This window comes from Varroa jacobsoni, unplaced genomic scaffold (assembly GCF_002532875.2).
Source record: "Varroa jacobsoni isolate VJ856 unplaced genomic scaffold, vjacob_1.0 scaffold_1398, whole genome shotgun sequence".
Classification (NCBI taxonomy): Eukaryota; Metazoa; Arthropoda; class Arachnida; order Mesostigmata; family Varroidae; genus Varroa; species Varroa jacobsoni.
Window position 1 is genome coordinate 301,861 of NW_019214300.1, and position 19,459 is coordinate 321,319.

At 42.1% G+C, this 19,459-nt stretch overlaps 1 protein-coding gene across 3 annotated transcripts in view; it reads right to left on the minus strand.

Moving 5' to 3' along the window:
- Pkc53E (Protein C kinase 53E) overlaps positions 1 to 19,459 on the minus strand; it is a 214,868-nt gene that overhangs the window by 7,099 nt on the left and 188,310 nt on the right. For all 3 annotated transcript variants that reach the window (XM_086972146.1, XM_022849287.2, XM_022849286.2), the window contains 6 exons: positions 17,640 to 17,856; positions 12,641 to 12,934; positions 10,019 to 10,209; positions 9,299 to 9,500; positions 1,921 to 2,073; positions 1,254 to 1,433 (listed from right to left, as the gene is read on the minus strand). In XM_086972146.1, the coding sequence (XP_086828272.1) occupies positions 1,254 to 1,433; positions 1,921 to 2,073; positions 9,299 to 9,500; positions 10,019 to 10,209; positions 12,641 to 12,934; positions 17,640 to 17,856 (1,237 nt within the window). The remainder of the gene's footprint in view (positions 1 to 1,253; positions 1,434 to 1,920; positions 2,074 to 9,298; positions 9,501 to 10,018; positions 10,210 to 12,640; positions 12,935 to 17,639; positions 17,857 to 19,459) is intronic.

Here is a 19,459-nt window from a genome sequence, read left to right on the forward strand (position 1 = left end):
ATAGCTTAAAAAAAATATTGTGATCTTACAACACGTCAGTAAAGGTAAATTATTTAAAGAAAATGACAAAAATCAATTCGTTTTGGAATGCTTAGAACGCTCAAAATTAGACGGACCATTTATGATAGCGGCAAAAAAAAACTCTGCAAAAAAATAGTATGTAAATCTAAAAGTTTGACGACACAAACATTGTGTGCTGCGCGCTGTTCAAAGGGATCCATCGTTTTACTGGCGTGAGAGAGTTAAAGAACCGATGCATGACGATGCGCAGGCCTTTTTTTACGATGGACGTCGCCTACGTATGTGATGCTATTCTTGTATAGAACAAGATATGCAGAAGTTATCGCTCACATGATTCAAACACTCTGACATGCAGAGAACGTGGTGGGAAGAACGCGCTATTTAGTAATGCTTTCGACCATTTTTACAGCGTAAACAAGTTTTCGAAATCATCCACTTGGTAAAATATCAATAACGTTTCTTAGGTTTTTTGAAGCATCTATGAAACAACACGGTAATTACTAGCCATGAGGTGAAAATCAACAAAGGAGGAAAAGGATTTTCTTTAAAATTCAGGTCAAGCTGTTTGTATTTGTTTTCGAACAATTAAGAGACATTTCTAAACATTAAAAAAAATAATATCAAGCTAAGGTTTCTGAGGTCGTAAAGTGCCACACAAAAAGGTTTGGCGGAAAGACAGCTAAAGATACCTGATAGAGAAATGATCAGATGTTTGTCGTTGTGCTCGAACTGCAGCTATAGAAACGGCTTATTAAACTGAGCTGCTAAATTTACAGACAAGGTTTAGACATATATATATATATATATATATGCCCTATGACACATGCATTCGACATTCCCGGATCAATTCGGCCTTATGCCGGAAATGCAATGTGATTACCGTTTCCATGAGCTGCATTGTTAAAGCATACGAAGATAGATCACACGTGATTACCACTACCTAAGTGCAAATTCTACAGAACTTTGGTTTACAACCAACCAGGCTGCATCGGCTCACATCTGAACCTTCAGTGGAAAAGGCTCGTCCCTTAACATCTCTAGGACTGTGAAAAAACAGTAGAAAATAGAATAACTGAACACCGATAGAAGTAGCAAATTAAACTGAAAACGTACTTCTTGCGGTACGATATGAGCGTGTAAGTTCACGCGGTCATGTACAGCGCTGTCCCAGGAACAAGTCATCGTTACTGGTGCAAGGTAACTTAGATGAGTCATGCACGATTGGCACTTACGATTCTGGGCTTAAAGGGCGGCTGCACTTCCCGGTTTTCAATCTTATGCCAGTCAATACGACGGAAGAACGGGTGATTTCGTACGTCCTCTTCGCCCGAGTTGGCGCCACACCCCAGTCTTTTCTGTGGGTTTTTCTGCAGCAATCCCTTGCAAATCTCCTTTGCTTCTTTTGATAGTGCCTAGATATAAAGAGATAAAGGCGAAACAGCGGTCGGCATTTTTAAAGAACGCATGTTTCAATAATAGACCTCCTTTGATCGTTCGGTAAGCGAATTATTGTAGAAGGTAATTAAAATGGCTTTGGAACTAACTGGCACAATTTCATGTAATGACGATGTCAGTAATAAACCTATAACCTATATATGTTGTTGACCTGTAATCGCATTTGTAACTACGTGAAAAAAGGCACGAAGATATTCCAAAGTTTGTATTGCAAATGTCAGCATCGGCCAATATCTTCGCCACTAGCTGGAAGGCATCGATAAAAACTAGTGATAGCATCACGCCTCCTACGACTACGCAATGGCTACCCCTCAATTCTACACGGTTCGCTTATGGATTCTTTAAACTTGGCCAGTCTTAATAGTCCCCGACATGGAACTTACGATTTTTTTTCAGTCTGCTCACTGCCTTACGACGCCTCTATGAACTGCTACCGCCGCTTACCTTCGGATAAGAGACATTATGGTCGGTGATAGAAGCAAACAACTCTTCTTCGTCTTCGCCGTCGAACGGCGGCTGGCCAACCAACATCTCGTAAAGCAATACCCCATACGCCCACCAGTCCACCGATTTTCCATAGGGCTGATACAGAATGATCTGAAAAGGGGGAATCAGGGAACGGCGGAAAGCACAGATATGCAACAATATATTGTTATAATATCAGGCAGAGTTTGTAAATTAAAAATTGTCTTCACGAGAGAGAAAGCAGTGTTTTTGACGGGGCCAACCTCCTTCAAAATGGAATTAGAGTTTGTGTATATATCAGGGGCACGATATTTGATCTGAAAATATGATCACATGTAATTATATATATTTTTTTATTTGTTGATGCCAATGGTTACTTAAGTCAACTGTCTGCCCAGTGAATTCAATCAACTAATTAACAAAAAGTAAAATAAAAAACAGGCTGACCTCTTGGTCAGAGACTGACGATCTAGCGGCTAGGTATTTCATAGTCTAGATACATCCGAACTAACAGCGTTTATTAACAATAATTTACATTTCAATCACAAAAGTTTATGTACTATTTCTACTTAATTCGGATCGTTTAGTACTTGATTAGAGCGGACGAAAAATTTATTTTCAATTAAACCAAAAAATAAGCTTGGGCACGAATATATGAGAAAAACGAACTGGGTTTTTACTAAACTTTCTTTTTAGGCCAGTCGAAATTGGCCGGTAGGTGCCTTAACGTCCCATCATCGAAAGCGTAATTACAGAGAGCCACTAAATGTATCTCTAATAAAACGAAGCCTTTGGTATTGGAAACAACGCTATCGCATGAATTCGTCTTATCCTTTTTTGTCTACTGGGGAAACCAAGATCTGATAATTGTCATATCGACGTTCAAACGTCACACAACATGGCCTTATAGGGACTGGCATGGAATTATAATAATGGCCTTAAAACGTACTGCCCATTGCTTTTGCTCGGCCAAATATAACTGTATAACCTAGCATGAAAAAATGTCTGGTACTGAAGCTAGATATTGCCGACTTTGTCTGATGTATCGAAACTAACTGAGCAGCGAGCACACGTGTATGAGCTGCTCCGTTCATGTTGAAGAAGTCTGGCGTCTTTTCTACTTCAGTTCCCGGAGTAGATACCAAGCTCCAGCTTGATGTAACCTACCAGTAGTCGAAAAATAGCTGGTGGTCACTAGTAGTCAAAAGTAGTCACCAGGCGAAGATCGGGCAAGATTGGCTGACCTCTTAACAATTGAATTGAATTGATCCATTGAAAAGTATATCCGAGACCAGACAGAGATCGCTAGATTCGTAAAATTCTCATCAGAGAACAGACCCGAAAAGCCAGATTTAGGCACTCGCACAACGAGTATGTTTTGCTAACGTGCCGCATAAAAAACAATGTATTACAGGCGCATCTAGTCGGAGCGAAATAATTAACAGATCTAAACAAATGCTAGGAAAACAAGACTCCGATAGCAATTGAAAAAAAAAGGAACCTGAAACGGTTAGGCCAACAATTAGATAGAAAAAAAACAGCATATACAAAAAATTATCAATTTGCACTCGAAACATGTATTAATGTTTTCGCCATTTTGTCACGCTTGGATGTTATAGTTGATTTACAAGGCAGAACATGCCAATATTCCAATCGGAACTGAGGTGTCGCCATAAAAGGCCCATTAAAGGAGATTTTATAGGATTTTACTATTCTTCAGTGAACATCAACCGTACTACATAGAGGAAGATAATATATAAATCGCGCCGACGTCACACATAAATGCTACACAGATTGTGCCAATAACGGAAGCTATTTACTTGTTGTCGAAAAATCGAAGAGCTAATATTGGTTTTAGTAAACCTCCTGCTTTCCTGTAATAGAAAACCGACTCTAGTAATCTTCAAGATTTACGACAGCTGGTAACGCGTTTTAAACGTTGTAAAACTAACCGGTTTGCTGGCGGAGTACAACTATGGAGAATCTTTATTTGAGCTCCCCTGATCGCCTTCCGTTTACACAGCTGCTTATTGACAGGTTGTTCGATGCAATATGTTTGAGACGTACTACATCGTTACGTAAATCGCCAGGAGCTATACGCCTCCCGCCAATAACTGAGACATGTTCAAACACGTCGCTTAGACTGACAGGCAAAATGGCTTCAAACTTGTACAGATTTGCCTGCAAAAATGAGACACGCGTTTGCCGCTTTGGACTGCGGCCATCTTATCCGCTTTTTGCAGTCCACCTCTTTTCGGCATTGCTTCTGTGACAACACGTAGCTTTTCACACCAGTTCTCTTATATGAAGCCGGAAGAAACCATAATGAGCGGACGCAACAGACATAAGTGGAGAAACTGTCTGCTGAAGGATCAGATATGACATCGACACGTCGACCCAGGTCGGAGGAGCTATGCACAGAAGAGGCGCGAGATTATTTTTTGTCGTGTTGTCGGTACTCTGTTTCTATTCAAACTTTTGTCCAACATTTCCGACATCAATTCAGCGTGAAAGCCGTTGTCTTATTGTCGAGCGCATTTTGCAAAAATTCTCATGTTGTTCGAAGTAGCTTGATCGTTCACTTGCGGAGTCCTTACGCCCTTTAAGAGTAAATGGGTGACGGAACGAGGTGCTCTTGTTACAAATCTATCCTACGTAGGCTTGGGTCCTGCTGGGAGCAAACTTGCCTCGATGGCACCCCATGCGGTCCGATCTGGCTTGCTTGTCGTACCTTCAGCGTTCGCATCTTCTCGAGCTGAAAACGGAAAAATGACGCCAGTATTTTACGTATACTGGTTTACTCTGTTTTTCTGCCTCGCGTTCTTCATTTGTGGAATCCATCTTCTCCCAATCCATCGCGCAGTTTTCGGTCATGAAGACTTTAAGGTCCTTAAAAGCATGCACGCAGACGCGGACAGCAACGCGGCTTAAGGTTGTAGCATCTTTCGTTGCCTGTCACTGCCTGTGAAGGGCAGTAATTAAATATGACGTGCTAGACGGCATATAGCCCACTTAGGTATTGCTTGATCTAAGGCAGCACGACAAGCGAGGTTATTTAGCCGCAGGTTAGGGTTGTTGGCACTGGCAGGTAGAAAGAGGGAGGCTTCACCTTTACGTATAGTGTGGCTGCTCAATATCTTATTTACAATGCTCCCGAGGGCATTGAGGATACGCCTATTTCTTGGCTGGGGACAATTCGTACGGCGGACAGAAAGTGTTTAGAGGGTCTCTGCATCTTGCCAAAGCCATGAAGTTAGCCTAGAAATGAAAAGATTTACACTTCCAACCACAAGCCCTTCAGTAACGAGCGCTGCGGTATGGTGTCGGCTCCCGCAGAAGACGTTCAACAATGACGTAAAATGCATACAAGTAGATGCGCGCGGGACGAGCGGTTCTAATAGCAGTGAATGCTACCCTATTAATAAAAAAAAAAAAAAGAGCAAATCACGGTTCTGAAAGTAGCAGTAGGCAGCGCCTGGGCAATTTGTCACCGCATCTCGTACGGGCGCCGACGGCATGCGCGAGAGGCTCCTCTTGGATTATTCCCGAGCTTCTCCCTTACTCTGCCCCAGATTCTGTCAATTTCTGTCGGTTTACTTACGTCGTTGGTGTAGAGGAGAACTTTACAAAATGACTAGGCCTTCATAGCTGCTGGTCAAAGCAGAATATATACAAAGCTATGGTATAGGGACCTCGCAAGTGTGTATCTGATACCAGAGCTTTGCTTTGGTGGAGTTGTCGTGCAGCATTGTCTGCATCTGTCAATTTTATGGCAGACTTTCTGTACGGAAGATTTCCGGTATCGTCCGTCTGCAATAGAGGTGCGCAGTCGAAAAGCTTTCGGATTTTTAGACAGTAGCATAGCTTGAATGTAGTCTACTGCTAATAGGCACAATTTGCGCTAGGTGTGGTATTCATGTATGCTAGTTTTTCTATATTTCTATATATAGTGATTATAAATCAGGGAAAGGACGTGCGGCGAACCTGCGCGTACCTAGACAGTTCAGTTCCTGCTTAAGAAAGTTTAGAAAAAAATTAAAATCCTAGTGCGCTACATAAAAGCTGATATTCGAACGTGAGGTATATTGTTACGGCCCTAATTTCAGTATAACTATCACTGTGTTGACTATATCTGCTATATAATTTTCATTTACGATAGCGAAGTAAAATTGTCAAGTAGTCGGCCGGGTGAGGTACAACCGTCAGTAGAACTCACGCAAAACAACGGAGATTTAACACCGATTGAGTCCTTTTAATGTAGTGACTGGTGCAAGTAAAGCGGACTAAAGCCCTTCTTACGCCCATTCCGTTTTACTGTTGTACATAATAGTTTACACCCGATTTACTTAGCTCCCTGATCATAACCCACAATCTTGTTCATGTTCAAAAGTAAGTCTTTCTTAACTCAAGGATTCAAGAAGCCTGCCTCGAAGTGTTCTGATTCATAAAGTTGATTCATAGAACGAGTTTTTGCTTGTGGTCTACTATCAATTCACGACGCGGACAAATGTCTTTCTTATGCTTCTGCGTTCTCACTGCCTCGCCCCCGTACGTGGCCCTGAGCTTTTGCTGACGCGAAACAGCGGCCACCGTTCCGCTATAAAATAGCATGAAGAGAACGAAAAGCTGCCGCCCTCTTATGGCGCCAATTGTCTGACGCCTCAGTCTGTACGGCCCTATAGGCCATTTTGAGCAGCTACCCTTCTTGTACGACTGCTACGATATTTCAATTGACAGCAACGAAAATGAAAGTGGTAAGGAAAGGTTTCTTCAGGCCTAAATGATATGACTGGAAGGATTAAACAGGTAATAGCCTATTTAAAGCGAGTGTGTTTGTGATATTGTCTAACTAGGATCATTTCAAAGCGGTATAGACCAATAAACGAACAACCAAAAATCGTTTAAAATAAACCAGCCATTGTGAGCCCAGTGAGTTCAGGGACAGTGAGATCGTTATAGAACAGAACGGGATATCGCGGATTATGTCTTTGTGCACTTGCTTCACATTAATGTCATGTATCCGTCCTTAAGCAGGCTATATTTACGTAGCCTGTTATATACGCGCGCCTGTGCGGCAGTCTCCTTAACTCGCTCCAACAGCCTTATGCATGTATTCGCAAACAGGCGGCTGTCCCGCTTTACAATTCATTGGAACAAGCGTATCTTGTAGGGTCCAGCGTAATTACCTCGGCTTTCTTTTCCGGCCTCCCTTGTCCGTCGTCTCTATACCACGGTTCTTCTTGTGTACGTCCGTCTAGTTGGAGTCCTTCGGAATTATAGGAAATTCCCAAGGTACTGACATGGTATAGAACAACTACCTAGTGCAGGCTAGGTAGCTGGTTTACCGCTGTTTCTCAATACCTAACAGCGGGTTCTTTTCGCCACTGTCATCGTTGCCAAACGCCTGTAAGCCTAAAGGTATGAAGTATCCAATCGGAGAGTCCGACGGCTAGCGACGAACCGCACTGGTTGCTGTGAACACAACACGCTATCCATGTAAGTCAAATAAGCAGACGACAGCAGCCGATGAACACAGATAAGCCGAAAAAAAGAGAAATAGCTACATATCCATGAAAAGCAACAGCAGCAGAAGTAATGGCAGCCCTAAAAGATCCAATAGCTGGTGCCGTCATCGGTAGATTGTATTAGGCGGAGTATAGTGAAGGACACAAAAAGGACGGCCGGCTAAACTACAAGTATGAAATCGTACCACGCAGAGAATATATTCTCGAGACGACCACTGCAGCTGTTTTTGCAACCTGTCGCCCAAGAGAGGATGTGGGGTGGCACAAGCACGAGGTGAATGTCACCATACCCTTGGTGACATCTAGGAGCATGGCCCAACTCGGCAGTAATATCAATTCTTTAATTTCAAGTATCTTGTCTTACCTCTCTAGCGGCGACAGCGCTAGCCATGAGGTAAGAAGACGAGAAACATAGTTCGGTCAATGGGATAGAAAACAATTTTGCTACAAGAATGGTCAACAATAACTCCGACAGCAGTAATGGCGAAACGGGCTGCCTGGGACACCGAGCAATGCCCTTTCTAAGCGCCCCTCACAGACAAATACAGAAGGAGTTAGACGAAGATCATAACCAGAGGGCGCCAACGCTGCGAAAAGTTACTAACTCGAACAAGCGGTTAATACTAGAATAACATGCTAATTATTTACATATCGACTCTTCGTCGCAAACCGTGGTCCTGCCTGGCAATTCAATTCGCGTCCGCGACCGAGCCTAGTTAACCAGAAAGCTTAGGCTAATTAGAAGTGCTTGCGCGGCTCGAGAAGGTGCAATTCTCAGAACCAAGCCAACGGCGTTTAAGGACATGGAAGAACTGTTTAACGTACGTACTATGTTTTCTTATACAGCGCTGTTAGGCATTCATTTTTTGTATCGCCATCCACTCACCTTAGCAGACAGGACGTTGAAACATTAAACGGGGTCTAATTTATACCCGGCCCGCTGTTTCGAGACCGTATAAAATATACTAATGTTAATATATTGCGCAGGCTTGTACAAAACGGCAGAATAGCCTAACGGCAGTAAACAAACAACGTTCGTTCAGCAGAGCCCTGCATACCTGAACAACCTACTCGTTCATGTTGAATCCCACAGGCCTTCCGACACGCAGCGACAGCAAAAGTCGCAGCGATACCGATCAGTGTTTGGAAAAGCGGTCTACCATGCCTGGCTTGCAGATAGCCATTGCATCCTCTCCTGTCACAAGGAAGTCCTGTAGGCGCTAACGGCATCTAAACGTATTTATCGTATTTCGCTAGTTTCTATCAGAAGATCGTGCCGTCTCCTTTGATAGCAAACTTCAACTGGGTTTTTGGATCCAGCTTCGATGCAGGTACGTTGCATACGGCAGAACTTGCATGGGCTTACGCGTAAGCCGTTTCGGTTTAAGATCCGTGCTGCCGCCATGAATACAGATGGCAGTTAGGCTCATATTTGAGTGGCTTTTATAGATTGTGTATATTCTAAAGGAGATTCTGGTTTGCGTGTTAAATATGAACGAAGAGATATGAAGGCAAGTTGGAGGCAAGCAAGATACTTTTGTCTATATATGCTAGCGCGGCAGAAACATTTGCTGGACGAGAGGATTATCGGCAACCGTACAAATAAAAGACGAAAGGATTTTCAAAAGGACACTGAAAACTGAGAGAAAAACTGCGTCAAATGACATTGTATGGTCTACAATAGTAAAGTACAAGAAAAACCTTTAAAATGCGTGCGATGTAATCATTTTCTAAGTAAAAATTATTATTATACAACCTGAACAAAACGAACGCATATTAGTCTACGTATTTAGATCAAAGTTGAAGCCCTGAAATGTTCAAGGCCTGCTCACCTCAGGTGCGATGTAGTCGGGCGTTCCGCAGAAGGTCTTGGTGGTAGTGTCCCCGAGAATTCCTTCTTTGCACATGCCGAAATCGGCAATTTTAATGTGGCCGTCCTGATCTAGCAGGACATTGTCCAGTTTTAGGTCTCGATATATAATACCCCGCGAATGCAAGAAGAATAATCCAATTGCAATCTCCGCTGCATAGAAACTGTAGAACAAGCAACCGGAGCGTTTGACACGGAATTACGTGTGCCCAGTCCGATGACAAAGCAGATATACGGCAATTAAAATAGTGCAATAGCATATATTGGTTACTCTTTATACTTGCATTCTTTTATCAAACGGTCACAATAGATTTTCATTCTACAAAAGATCCTTCAGAGCTACATTTAATGCAAATAACTCAAATGAACACTTTTAATAACGTTCTCGGAAATACGGCATTATTAGCACGCATATGTATAGAAAAAATTGTTCTACAATACAAATAAAAGCTTTATATACACTCATTAAGCCCATAGTCTGACCACTAAATAGAAGTCCCGTAAAGTGGATACAAGGCAGAGTGGTTCTGCAAGCTTGACAACAACATTTTACGGAATATGAAAATAGGTACTATCGTTACTATTACTATCAATGCTTCACTGCCTTATCATCATTACTATTCGGTTATTTCTAACTATGAAATGTTCATTGATGTCGGAAGCATGAGGCGGAGGTACTGACACGGCCACGGGCTCCTTGAACTTTCCGCACTGCTGTATCTGGAACATTAGATCACCTCCGTTGATGTACTCCATGACGAAGTATAGTCGTTCCATAGTTTGGAAGCACGAATGCAGCTGGACGAGAAACGGCGGTTTGTGGGAGAGAGCCAGCACACGCTTCTCAACCATAGCGCACTCCACGTCATCGTCCTGGAGCATGCGAGACAGAGTTTACACAAGTAACATTGTATATTGAAACAGTTATATCGAACGGAAAATAAACCTTTATGACGACAACAACAGCAAATAGTAAGCAGGCATACATACCATAAACGCATGTTAATGTACGTTTGTAACTTACTGCGACGATAAATCGAAGGAACTGATAGAGCAAAAAAATGGACACTGGTCATGGGGCCAATTTCTACGCGTAGATACTTGACGTATATTATTATCCCTTACTCTAATCGACGGCAGAGCCGCTGTTCATCTCCAAGGGTAACATTATTAATAAATAGGTAAATCAAATGACCTATGTATAATATACACATGATTCCGACCTCTTGGCAATGAAGATGTCATTTTGTTTAGATACAGTGACCCGTTGCTGATCCTTCATTAATGTAGCGTAAATATATAATTCCTATGGGTTATTGTGATCGGTTCAGTTTTTTTTTGCAATAAAAGGGTGCAGTTTGCAAACCTTGCCTTTACTCTATTTGTTGTGTGTGCGCAGAATAATTGCCCCCCGCATTCGCTCCAAACCCCTCGAAAGCTCACTGCATTGCTCCTCTTCATTTTGTAAAATGTTTACTTGGTTCGCATACATATTTCTTATACGCTAGGAACTTAGAATGAAAGGCTATGCCATTCGTCCGCAGCACGGATCATATTCCAGGAGGGAACTAGGCCATATATTTTTGAAGTTATTTAACCTTGTCGAAATGTGAGTATATTAGATAAAAGCTTGCGCCTCTTCAAGGCTTTCTACTGCAGCTTCCAGTACGTCACGCTTCATCGGTATCGAACAGCTTTTGGTAGCGTAGCGCCGACATGACGGTTGAACACAGATGCTGTCCCGAGGCACAGAGTCCCGCGCAGTCTCGACGCGCATCCACCAAATACGCATCGCCTACTAGAAGCACATCGTTCTGCGGTAACTGGCTGGCTTGCCTCTTATCTTTTTTATGGTATGTATATTTACCGTTCGTAAAATAGGTCATCACCAACCAGCTCGTACGAAGGAATGGGCCAAGACCCTGGGGCGCACTGCCAGTAAACACAAAAACTTCTGCCTTTCTTGGGCAGACGTGGAGCTTTACAAGGCGCATCGGTGGCTCACTGTTTCTGCTCGTGCTGCTGACAAATTTGTCGTCGTTTTCTATAAGCGGCGAAGCTACAACAACTGGTCAGCGAAGCATAGAGTTACTGTATGGAGGAAGGGGGAAGGAGAGCAAAGTGCACGTAATCAGCTTGCTATGAGCAGCGCAGCAACGGGTGCACTATGGTAAAAGAAGCGCACGGCAGAAAAGGATAAGTCGACAACATGTTCTGACGCCTACCGGGTGGCACGGGGCCGCTGACGTCACCGGTGATGGCACAGACGAAATCGTGAGGTTTTATTATGCAAAAAACCAACAGCGTATACATGACAGCGGGCGGAGGAAAAAAGTCACGGACTTGAAGCGAGTTTTCTATAAACGTGCGGTACATAGTCATCACTGAGAATAAATGCCGTTTGTTAAAGGCACAAGCTAAAGTTTCAACAAGTTGGTGGGTAACGGAAGCTTTCGTTTTGAAAAAGTGAAGCGTCGTGCCTGTTACGTACCACTCCCAGTAAGCGTTTAACCGAAAGGATTAATTAAGATATGAGAAGAAAATGGCGAGGGAGTGTATCGACTAGTCACGCATGATATATAGTAATCAAAGTGAGCAATTGAGATTCAAGCTGAATGGAAGCAATGTGGTCTAAGGCCGTGTATGGGCTTGCTTGTCCTTGGATAGTCAGAACTAAGCGCCCATTTGGACAGTTGCGCAGGTAAAATATCGTGGTTTATCTACGCAAAAGAGTGCAGTATGATTAGATCTGACGTGAATTTTCCCACAGAGAAAGTCCCTCTGCCTATATATATATATATATATATATATATATATATATATCTAGACGTTGGATTACGTTCAGCAACAGTCGTTGACCTAGCGTAACACGATCGATCAATACTATATATATATATATATATATATATATCTAAACCAAAGATTCACCTTGTCTTAAAATAAAAAACGTCCTATTTATATATGTTGAAAGATTTTTCATTATCTTGTTTAATTAAGCCTTTGTCGTTTCTACCAAATCCCAAAGTCGCTTGCATCTTTCTTCAAAAACTTCTTTCGATTGACTATCTTAACGTGAACTTAATAGATGCCGGTGTTTTCTGTATGAACAAGACTCATTAACATTATAACATCATTTTGTTTTACTGTCATAAAGCTGTTCTACCGTGAGTGATAGTTTTGCACCCACCTCTTTCCTTTAATTATACGCCCACCTTTTTCTCATTACCTCTAAGGTTCACCTACGCTTATCTCCTTCTCTTTATTTATTGTATAAAAAAAGGCATCTATGTGCTAGGCACAATACCTGGATGATGATATCCTTTTTTAGAATCTTGATGGCGTACAATTCGTCGGTGCCTTTCCGTTCGGCCAGCATAACTTTGCCAAATGAGCCTTTGCCGAGCACCATAAGGAAATTGAAGTCGGAGGCGCGGATGACGTCCCCGCCTTTACCGCCTTCTCCCGTCGCTACCTCGCGCTCGTCACCTGGCACCACGCTTTTTTCACCGGAGCTGATGACGCCGCCCTTCTGATCGCCAACAACACCACGGGCTCCTCTGTTTTCTTTGTTGTCCTTTACCTTCGTCGTTAGACGCGTCTGAAGGTGAAACGGAAAAATACGTAGAAACAAACAGACGATGGAAAGAAACGATATTAGAAATGATAAACTGATACTACAAAGTTACCACTGTCCTGTATGTAGTTTCATGTCTAAATCTTCATAACAATAACATCAGAGATAAACTTAGCAGAGAGTACGAGAAGATTACTATTTATGCAGTCACTTTTCGTCGTGAAACGGTTATAAGTTAAAGGCATTGTCTTTTGGAATTTGTTATATTTCTGCAAATGCCTCATCCATAAAACACATCGGAGCGCCAAAAAAATCAAAGTGTAATTATTGCCGCCAAGTTCAATGTCGTTTGTACTTAGCGCTGCTGAATATCCTTGCCGATATGTTACATCCGATACAAAATGTACCCGTTTCTAAGTCACCATAGGTGATCTTCTTCTTCTTCTTCTTGTAACACCCGACTCAATACTATAACGCATTGGAAGTTTCTGCTTACAATATACGATACGTTTCGATTATAACTCTTGCTTATACATAGTTCGTTAATTAGAAGAACGGCCTTCCCTTTTTTTTTAATTATTATGAAAGGTAACTGGCTACTAGCAGGCAAAACTATCCAGATGAGTGAACACCGGTGCCGTAAGCAGGTCTCTAGTGGATATCGAGTACGGACTTGCGTCTTCTGCACTTAAGAAAAGCGCTGCAGTCAAATGAGAAGTTCGGTTACGCGAAAGCCAAGAAGTGTTTCGCGAAGGAGCAGCGCTGGGATCAAAGCGGAGACCCCTCGTTCAAAAAACCCCTTGTCAACTGTGGGTCGACGAAGCTGCTCGAAAAAGCATTGCAGAACACGAGGCGATGTTGGACCAACATAAATGAAGGTGCCGAGGGTGCTAGTTAGTGTAACTAAAGGTCGAAGCAAGAAATTCGCGAAAGCATAAAATGACGGCCTTCTGCGTAACTACACTGGCTGAAATAGCGTTTTAAGTTGAACCGTCTCCCGAAAACACGGTTTACCCATTCACTGGGACATGGTAAACATTAAATACCTAACATTGTTTTAATTGAAAACGTGGATTCACTGCAGTTCTATTGAATCTCTGTTGGCTATGATTAGCTGGCGACGATGCGGGTTACAGTATTAGTTGCTTGAAGCATACGTTAACGATAAAGAAACCCCTGAGTGACTTTTGATAGAACTTTGGTTTAACTCTACGGCCAGAAATGGTTGTCGACTTCCAACCGAGTCGACATATTCTTATAGAAAAGCTATACCTACATACATGTTCTATTAAGTATACAGTAATTATCCATATGCATATATATTCATACGAAGATATTGTGGGTCCACATAATTTTCGAAGCAATGACCGTTACGGAGGCAGGAAAATGCGAATAGTACGTCTCTAGGAAAATTCACGCGGGTAGACGAGCTTTCCAGGTAAATCTATTGAGCTGATATTCGGTCAATCAAAAATATTTCATAAACTCATAAAATTGGCTTAACATGAATGAGTTATGCACGAAAAAGACGAGGCTAAACACACGTCACACAACCTTATTACACGATGATGTCTCAGGACGACCGCCTTAAGGTCTCTCGCACAGACCTAGCTGAGTAGGATTAATGCGGCAGAAAGACAGAACGTGCGGCAGAGTCTGTCGATGAGTTTGTTTTTTCTTTATTCTTTCAGTCAGTTATGCAATGACAGTTGAAAATGCTGATATATGTATCGCTGCTTCTAATGAATAAACAGATCGATTTGAAGGCATCAAGATCAGTTCTGTTATTTTCGCCCTTTCACGCTATAAAAAAACAAGTTAACATCACAGCCTATTTGTAATGTTTCCTGTTTGTAAGTAGAAGTTGAGGCGAGCATAATCTTGTCTAGATGGCGTTACACGTCGTTTTCCATAGCTAACTTCCAATCGTCCCTTCTGGGCGCTGTTTGATGGTCCATAGCTGGAAAATTACTAGAACAAATCTCAATTGTAACTGATCCAATGATTTTCGGGGTCAGCGATATCAAGGCGACGCTGCCGTCTACTAAATCTCCCTGGACGAAACAGCCGTGTAAATTGTATCTGCCAAGTTTGTCGTACGACATAATGATTGCTCTTAATTTATTAGATATATGCAGTCAAAGATCTATCCTTCCTATACCATAGCGGAAATGGTGGATTTAGTTTTTACCCGTACTTGCCGCTTTCGGCATAATGCAATATACACTTGAAACACCCCTAGTGCCTGACGTTGCATAACAGGATGGCACACATTGTAGCTCACCTTAGCCACACTTTCTATTGAGACTTTGTACGGCCAAAAGGGAAAAGGTATGAGTCCATAGAAGCCAACCTCGAGGCATTGAATTTATGTGTGTACATAAAACATTGGCAATTTGAGTGGAAACAAACATCAAACTGTATCTTCCGTGTCGTTACTTACCTAGACCGAACTTTTGAGGTTTACGGTGGCCGAGATATAGCAAAACTCATCACTGAGTGAAGGGAATCACATAGAAGGCTTATTATTACAACGATACTAGTAATAGCGAAACTCCATCTTCTGCGGTCGAGCAATAGCACACCCGAATTGGAAAATAGGAACTAACGCCTTTATATCGAAAGAGTCAGATCTGCTTAGTAGTCACTACTTTGTTGATGGTTGAACAGTCTTCACATAGCCTTCAAGTCATCGTGCGGACATCGCTTTGTTTTCTACTAATGCAATATGACAGATGACTGAATTGAATAGGCAATGGGGACGGTAGAATGAATAACAGAAGCCTTTCATGTGAGTGCATATAAAGTTACAAAGTGGAAACGCGTCTAATTGCGACGCAAACGTCAAACTGACGGGTTCGGTAGTTATTGTATCGGTGGGCGCTATCTAACGCTACACGCACACAATTCATACAAACTAACGTGCGAGTTTTAGCTGGGCCCTGCTTTTACAATAGTTTTAACGCCATTGGTCTCAATAGATGATCTTAACAAAGGCGGATGCTTAGATTTTCCATTACACTGGCATCGTCAAGTGTTTGACCTCTTTTCATAGACCTGAGATTCATCTGAATTGAAGTAATGAATTTGTATCCGTTGGACAATACAAAACAATAGCCTTCAGAGCATTTCCAGCTAAAAAATATAGTTAAAAAAAATATTGCTCCGAAAAATGTGTTTTCTATTTCCCTATCAACATGGGACGCTCGCCACGCATTAGGCGGAGCTGCTGAATACAAGTCTGGCTAGTTTAGACGACAGTAGACTTGAGCCATCGAAACAGGAGAACCATTAAAAGTGCAAAAAACATAAATACTGAACGAAAACAACGGCGCCACCGACTCGTCATAGCACAGCTCTGGTTGCTCGCCCGCAGTGCCGGCCCGAGCTGACCTAGGTCAGATGATAGCTCTTTGTATGTGTCACCTTTAATATCTAATGTCTGATCTTGACGTAGACTATCCTCGATCGAGTGTTCGAAAGATCTGTCGTTAAGGGAACAGAGTTGGCCGACATGATCGTCGGCTCTTGACGGACAGCAGAAAACAGAGACACAGTAACAGCTAGCAGTTTTGATAGGAACAACGTCATGACAGTGTAACCCAGCGGTACAATAACTACTAGATGGTGGCTGTCAGGGATTCAGGGAAGTTTTCTCACTACGGCTTGGACCATAACTCCCAGCCCTCTCTGAGCCATTGATCCCCTAAAGATGACTGGCTACAGGCCAATGTAGCTAGTATAATGCCTAAACAAAGCAATGCTTACACAGCGTTAAAATGGACGTAAGTAATAATTTTGTTCATTTTGCGTCGGAGAAGCGGCTAGAACACGGTATTTTATAGTAAACGATATATTTCAAAGATGCGCGGTCCTTAGACAACGCCAACCAAAGGCGTCTTGGTCGCCGCTAAAAGGTCAGGTAGACTACTAGGTCATATTTCGATACGGTAGCGTAATGATTATGTTCTTCCTATATTTAAAGCGCAAATATCAAATACACGCAATTTGTCCACATAACTCGACGATTCTCAGCCTGCTTATGTGGCAAATCGAAATCGTGATGAATGACTCCCATTGATTCGTAATAATATTGCATGGCCTGCATTACTACACCAACGGTTGGTAGTACATATCATTCGGTCCTATTGAGCATGCGCATGTGGTTAAATCAGCAGTTCTGTAGGCAAAAATTATCTGAGGCAAAGTCATCTTACTGCAGCCATTCGAACATGTTATTGATAGAACAACGATGTATTCGGTTATGACGTCTTCCGTTCTGACGAAACGGGAGAACTGCTGCTGCCGCAAACGTTACGACAACTAATTTGATTGAAACAATTGGCCGACCTATATGTACATGCCAGTTGGAAGCCGATACATAATACGATCCCTGGCGAGGCGTTGTGGCATACCTTATGGTGATCTGACGAAAGGTATACCTACAAGCGAGTGTTGGGTCAAGCCCAGATATTTATGTATTATCGCATTCACTTGTTCTCTAGCCTCTTCAAACTTGAGTTTCTTTTGCTGAGATTGCTCAGTTTTAAATTAAACAACACCAACAACCTAACGGCCGGTCCAAACAAACAGGTAAACCCAGAATAGCAAACAAGCAAATAGAAGATGCTAGGGTACAACGACGTTCTGCAGTAATCTCAATATCTGAGAGCCGTGGGAAACAGCCCCCCTTCTTCCCCTCCTTTGCTAGTCCTTCTCTCCCACTCACCTTAAGTTGACCAGCAATATCATCGTCGGGTGGGACCGGAACGTTGTAGTACTCTCCCTCTTCCTGCGTTAACAGTTTGAACCATCCTTCCGCAGGAGATTTGAGAATCTCGGAGATGCCAAAGGACAACGAGCCCATGAAATCATTTCGCGAGGTTCTGTCCCAATCCCATACCTCGACTAGGAGTCGACGGTCTTTGTCTTCGGCCTTTAACTCACTGAAATACAGCAAAAGGTAAGGTGGCAACAAGGAAAACATACAGGGCACATTAGATTTGAGCTACCATTAATTCCATTATAAATGAGATATATTCGTATATGAGTGAGCTGTATTTTGTGTGTTTACATCGTACAACGGTGCTATATGCTTACTGAAATGTAAACATAGCACTGTTCCGAGCTATAATTAGTTTGATAGGACGCCACGTATTGAGATTACTTCCTTACGTGGTCGAAGACATGACTAGATATTGAAACCTTTTTCCATTGGGTCACAGTCGCAGTAAGCTAGACATACAAGAAAAACGGCGAGGGTACAATTCTGAGCAGGGAGCGTTGCCTTTCGAAACGATGCAGAGGAAAAGGGATGTTTGTTCGGTAAAAATAACCATATTCGTATGCCAGAGCCACATGTTAAGGCTAGTCGATCATAGTAAAGTTGTTAGGAAAAGAGTCGAGGCTCTTCCTTAGGGACTATCGCCCTCAGCAAATTTTATTTTTTTTTTTGCAAAAATTTGCAAAAAAAAGATTTATAATATAGTTATAAAAAATATTGATTCCTTGGATGAACGGCAAGGCGAAAATTTTCGCCATCTAGATGACATTGAAAATTAATTTTGGGGACAACAAAACGAACTAAGTTGGTACTCGAAAGTATTTTTTAAATTTTTTTGTTAAAAATTTCAGCTTTTTATTTCTATATGCATATTTTGTTCATCTTTTGCCGTCCGTAGAATTTTTCCCCATTATTTGTTAATCTATGCATATAGCTTTTTATTACATTAGTCAGTATCGTCAATACAACAGCGTCGAAAGGTTATTCATCTATATGAAATAGGCGTACAAATAGGCATAAAACCGTTTGCGTCATAAAGGCGTATTGCAACCTAGTATCAGCACCACGTGGTATATTAAAGGCAGCTCCATACACGCTACATCGTACCAGAATCTGTAACGCTGTGAGAAATAATTGTGTATATTCGACTATTGCAAATTACGGTATTATCCGGGCGCGGTATCAAACCCCTGTCAGTTCCTGTAGTAGAAGTTGATTTCCACTATTTTTCCTTCCACCTCCTTGAACGTTTTATGTCTGGTCGTATAAAAACTCAAATAAACTCTTATTGTACGTATTAGTTCCGCTCTGGGAAGTTCTTCCAACTCCAACATAAAAGTCGACTGGAACTTTAAAACTATCGCTAATCACTGAACGACACGTACCACATATAGTATCAACTGTTTTTCGCCTACTTTATATAGATTAAACAGAATTTCCTCCTTATTTTATAATGCTCCTGTCAGCCTAACCTATTATCGACCCCGCAATATTGCGTCTCTTAGTTTGACTGTTACAACCTTATACAATCATATGGCATTGGACCAATCACTAGCTAGCAGTAACTAAATAATCGTTCTTGTTACCACCGGCGCCTCATTAAGGGTGCGCCAAAACGAAGGAGCTCGATAGACTGTCTGAGATGTGAACGCGAGTGAAGCCTCTATATATATTTGTTGTGTGACACTCGCTAATAATCTCAAGTGCTTAATCTCGGTGGAGCGAAGGTTGGCGACCTGTGACTAGCGGTTGGAAATAAGGAATAA